The sequence below is a fragment of the Arachis stenosperma genome, chromosome 5 (genome assembly GCF_014773155.1).
Source record: "Arachis stenosperma cultivar V10309 chromosome 5, arast.V10309.gnm1.PFL2, whole genome shotgun sequence".
In the NCBI taxonomy this organism is placed as follows: Eukaryota; Viridiplantae; Streptophyta; class Magnoliopsida; order Fabales; family Fabaceae; genus Arachis; species Arachis stenosperma.
The window spans coordinates 26128569-26133558 of NC_080381.1; the positions used below are offsets into that span (position 1 = coordinate 26128569).

The 4990-nt window shown below is 37.4% G+C and overlaps 1 protein-coding gene across 1 annotated transcript; it reads right to left on the minus strand.

Moving 5' to 3' along the window:
- Nucleotides 1-366: 366 nt before the first annotated feature.
- LOC130980608 (uncharacterized) lies at nt 367-3556 on the minus strand. The gene is made up of 3 exons (XM_057904268.1): nt 2877-3556; nt 2058-2768; nt 367-529 (listed from the first exon to the last, which is right to left on the minus strand). Exons 1-3 carry the CDS (start codon nt 3554-3556, stop codon nt 367-369), a joined length of 1554 nt encoding a protein of 517 aa, XP_057760251.1.
- Between the last annotated feature and the right edge of the window lie 1434 nt (nt 3557-4990).

Sequence of the window (4990 nt, forward strand, 5' to 3'; positions counted from 1 at the left end):
TAGTCTTGTTACGAACAACTTGTCCATCCTCACCAAGTTTATTTTTAAACACCCACTTAGTACCCGTAACTTTCTTACCATCCGGATGAGGTACTAAAGTCCAAACCTCATTCTTATCGAATTGAGCAAGCTCCTCTTCCATGGCCTTGACCCATGATGGGTCTTCAAGAGCTTCTTTCACATTATTGGGCTCCATTTGTGACAAAAATGCAAAGTTGCTTGGTTTGGATTGTCTTTTGGTTGAGGATCTTGTTGTTATTCCTTGGGAGGGATCACCGATTATGAAGTCATGAGGATAACCCCTCATAGACTTCCATTCTCTAGGCTTCCTTTGTGGTGTTGAGCTTTGATGAGTTTCTGTTGGTCTCACTGTTTCAGTTTCTTGTGCTGGCTCAGAGACAAAATGGAAATGTCTCCTCCAATCTGACGAGACAATTCTGGACTGGCAGATTCTTCAATTTGGGCAGACTTGGGATTTTTTTTGCTTGTTCCAGCTCCTTCACAATCTGAATCACTCTCTATCACAGTACTGGGAATTAAGTTAGAATCACAAAAAGTAACATGTATGGATTCCTCTATGGTTCTATGTTCTTTGAGGTAAATTCTATAGGCTTTGCTAGTGGTGGAATATCCAACAAACATTCCTTCATAAGATTTTGGATCAAACTTACCAAGATTTTCTTTGTTGTTAAGCACAAAACATTTGCATCCAAAAACATGAAAGTACTTAAGATTTGGAGGGGTTCCTTTCCATAGCTCATAAGGAGTTCTTTTCAACCCTTTTCTAATTATTGTTCAATTCAAAATATAATATGCTGTATTTACAGCTTCAGCCCATAGAAATTTAGGAGCTTCATTCTCACATAACATAGCCCTAGTCATTTCTTAAAGACTTCTATTCCTTCTTTCAACAACCCCATTTTGTTGAGGTGTTCTAGGGGATGAAAAATTATGAGAAATTTCAAAGTCATCACAGAAATTTTCAAAGTCTTGGTTTTCAAATTCTTTTCCGTGATCACTTCTCAAATGAGCTACTTTTAAATCTTTTTCATTTTGAATTTTCTTGCAAAGGGTTGAGAAAGCATGGAAAGCATCATTTTTATGAGCAAAAAAAAGTACCCAACCAAATCTAGAGTAATCATCTACCACTACCAAACCATAGTGTTTACCTCCTAGACTTTGTGTTCTAGTTGGACCAAAAAGATCAATGTGTAACATCTCTAATGGCCTTTTGGTTGAAATTCCATCTTTTGGTTTAAAAGAGGATTTGACTTGTTTCCCTAATTGACAAGCATCACAAGTAAGATCCTTATCAAATTTAATTTTAGGAATTCCTCTAACCAGATTTTTCTTCACTAGTTTAGAAATTTGGTACATGCTAGCATGACCCAACTTTCTATGCCATAGCCATTTTTCAGATTCAAGAGATGTAAAACATGTTACATTTTGTTCTTTCAAGTCCTCAAGAGTTAATCCATACACATTGTTGCATCTCATAGCTTCAAAAAGAATATCCCCAGTTTTTTCACAAACAACCAAGCATACAAATTTTCTAAAAATTACTTCAAATCCTAAGTCACACAATTGACTTACACTAAGTAAATTGTGTTTCAAACTATTGACAAGAAGAACATAATTTATACAAGATGAAAAGTTTTTACCAACTTTTTCAACAGCCACTATCTTTCCTTTTCCATCATCACCGAAAGTGACAAGTCCTCCATCATATTCATCAAGCTTTATGAAGAAGGTTGTCTTTCCGGTCATATGCCTAGAGCATCCGCTGTCCATGTACCACATATTTTCCTTCCTCTTGGATGCTAGGCATACCTACAAAATAAGCTCAAGTGACCTTAGGTATCCAAATTTTCTTGGATCCTTTTACGTTAAACCATCTCCTATGTCCCAAATCATTGTAATAAAAAACAACTTTGTAGACTTTATCACCAATCATTCTTTCACCAAAGAAACACTGAACAGGAAAATGACCGCTTCGGTTGCATAACCTACAAAACCTTGGAGTTGCTGTTTTGTTAAAGTAGGTGGGATCTTGAAACCTTGTGTCATTGGATGAAGAAGCTTTATCTTTAAAAGAAGGTTTCTTATCAGATTTATAAAATCCCAAACCAGCTTTATCAAAGAGTGATTTTTGACTAGCCAAAATTTGATTTAGATTTTCAGAACTTTGAGTAAATTTGGCTAAGTCATTTTCAAGACTTTTAACCTTTTTCAGCAACTCTTCATTTTCCTTAAAACAGTTTACATATGCAACTACCGAGTGATCACTTTCACAACTTCTAAGTTGAGCTTTCAACTGCTTATTTTCTTCCACAAGATCACAAGCAGTTTCGGCCTCCCTTAGCTTTTCTTTGAGAAAATTATTTTCAGCTTTAAGAATGAAAATTTGTTGTTCAAGATCTTGATTATCAGTCAGAAAACATATTATTTTTTCAAAAAGGTGATCTATCATAAGATGAAGGTCTTCAGTGTCAGGGTTTTGAAAAAATACCTGATCTACATGATTTTCCATGAGACAAGTCTGTGACTTGGTCTCAGATTCTTCATCACTGTCTGAGTCATTTTCTAAATCTTCCCATGATGCCATTAGACCTTTCTTCTTCCCTCCTTTTTTCTTCTCCTCTTTCTTCAACTTGGGACAATCAGATTTGTAATGCCCAATTTCCTTGCAGTTGAAACAAGTCACTTTGCTAAGGTCTTTCTTCATTTTCCTTGAGCTGCCGCCTTTGCCTTTGAACTTCACCATTTTCCTGAATTTTTTGGCAAACAACACAAATTCATTTTCAGAGGAGTTATCACTGGATTCATCATCCAGAGGGTTAGTTACAGAAGAAAATGCAATTCCTTTCTTTTTTGACTCCTTTTTTAAATAAGTGTTTTCAAAAGAAAGAAGGTTTCCTCTCAAATCATCAAGTGTCATGGAATCAAGATTACTGCTCTCAGAAATAATTAAAGCTTTTGTTTCCCACTCTTTAGTGAGACATCTTAGCACTCTTCTCACAAGCACAGAATCAGAATGTGTTACTCCTATAGCATCTAAGCCAACAGTGATGGTGTTGAACCGTTCGAACAGTTCATCAATGAATTCTCCTTCCTTCATTGTAAACATTTCATACTCCATGTTTAACATGTCTATCCGAGTCTTCTTTACAATGGTGGTTCCTTCATAAGTGATTTGTAATTTATCCCAGATTTCCTTTACCGTTGTGCATCGTGATACCCGTCGGTACTCCTCGAAGCTGATAGCACAGTTGAGTAGATTTATGGCCTTGGCATTTAGCTCCACTTTCTTCCTATCTTCCTCTGTCCAGCTTGCTTCTGGTTTAAGAGTGACTACTCCTTCAACAGTAGTGTTAGTAGGAAACTGTGGTCCTTCTAGGATGATCTTCCAAAGCCTATAGTCTACTGCTTGCACAAAGATCTTCATTCTCTCCTTCCAATAAGTATAGTTTTTCCCATTGAAAAGAGGCGGTCTGTTGCTTGATTGTCCTTCTGTGAGATTGTACGATACCAGATTTGAGCCACTGCTTTCTGCCATGAGGATCTTTTCTCCAAGCTGTAAAGCTTGATCTCTTTGAGACCAAGCTCTGATACCAATTGATGGTTTCAGTGGCTAAGAGAAGGGGGGTTGAATCTTAGCCCCCTTTTTCTTGAATACACTTTCTGGTCTTTGAGGAGACTTTTCTGTTTTTGTCTCGTCCCTAGCCACGAGACTTTTTGTTTTTGTCTCGTCACTTGGCACGAGATATTTTTTATTTTAGCTCCTGTACAGCAGAAACAGAAATGGAGTAGTAGAGAAAGAAGATTACACCCAGATATATCCTGGTTCAGCTGCTAAGTGCAATGCAGCCTACATCCAGTCTCCATCACAACAATGATGGAATTTCACTATAATTATCCAGATTACAAACTGTAAAGTGCTAACCCAACTTACAAGGGGATTCCTACAGAATCATGAAACACAACATAGATGAACAAAGGAACTCTAAGACATCTATGGCTTTTTCTTTTAATTTTGCACTCTCTGACTTTTTCCGCTCTATGGCTTTTTCATACAAACCTCACTATTTGTCTTTTTCCATGAGACTCAAGACATGACAAAATTAAACAGAAAAATACAAAACAGAACACATTGAAGGAGAAGAAAATCTGTAAGCTTAGGTAGCTATGAGACTTCTGTGCCTTGCACTCTCACTTTCTTCCCTTGAATCAAACCGTGACTGTTCACTCCTTTTATAGAGAAGAGAAGCCTTCACAGTTGAAACAAAACCAAGCTTAACTTCCTTTCCTTTAAAAACAGAACCGGTTCGGCCACAAAGAGAGAAGAGGTAACTCATGCAAAACCCAACATGCAAATACCTCTAGTTCTTCCTTGGTCATCACTCTTCATCAATCCGAGCGCTCCTTCCTTGGCTTGCTCTCCAAGATGGATTTCTGACCATTGATGCTTCATGATGATGAAGGCTTCATCTGCTCCAATCTCTGCCTCTTCCATCACTTCGCCACTCTAGCTACTTCCTGTGGTGGTTGAGCAGAATTAGAGACAAGCCATGCCTCCAAGAATCTCCTCCTTGCTGGCTGAATCTCCTTCTTTCTTTTTGAGTATGAAGGATCCGAGATTACCTCACCAAATCTTACCACTTTTGGTGATAATCTCAGCCACAGCATACTTTTCTTTTTTTATGTTTTCTTGCCATCATTAGTTCGATGGTCTTGAAGCATGCATCTTCTTCTTTCTTTTGGTTGCTAAACCTAGCTCCCACTGTTTCCTGGGTAATAACCGAGAAGAAAAGAAGCAAATAGAGAGAGAGAAGAAAGAGAAAATAAAAGCAAAGCTATGAGTGTTATGATAGATAAATTAATTAGGTGCACTTCTCCATGCTTTGTGTAGTAGTGTGTAAGCTACCATTAATTGCCATCATATCACTTTGACATTTTCTCTTTTTTATTTTCAAGGACTGCATTAACTTTA

Coding starts and splice junctions, on each gene's coding strand:
- LOC130980608 (XM_057904268.1), bottom strand. CDS start 3,556: ATGGCAGAAAGCAGTGGCTCAAATCTGGTATCGTACAATCTCACAGAA. Junction 2,769..2,876: donor AACACTTATTTAAAAAAGGA/GTCAAAAAAGAA, acceptor CAAAAAATTCAG/GAAAATGGTGAAGTTCAAAG. Junction 530..2,057: donor TCTTCATCCAATGACACAAG/GTTTCAAGATCC, acceptor CTTAATTCCCAG/TACTGTGATAGAGAGTGATT.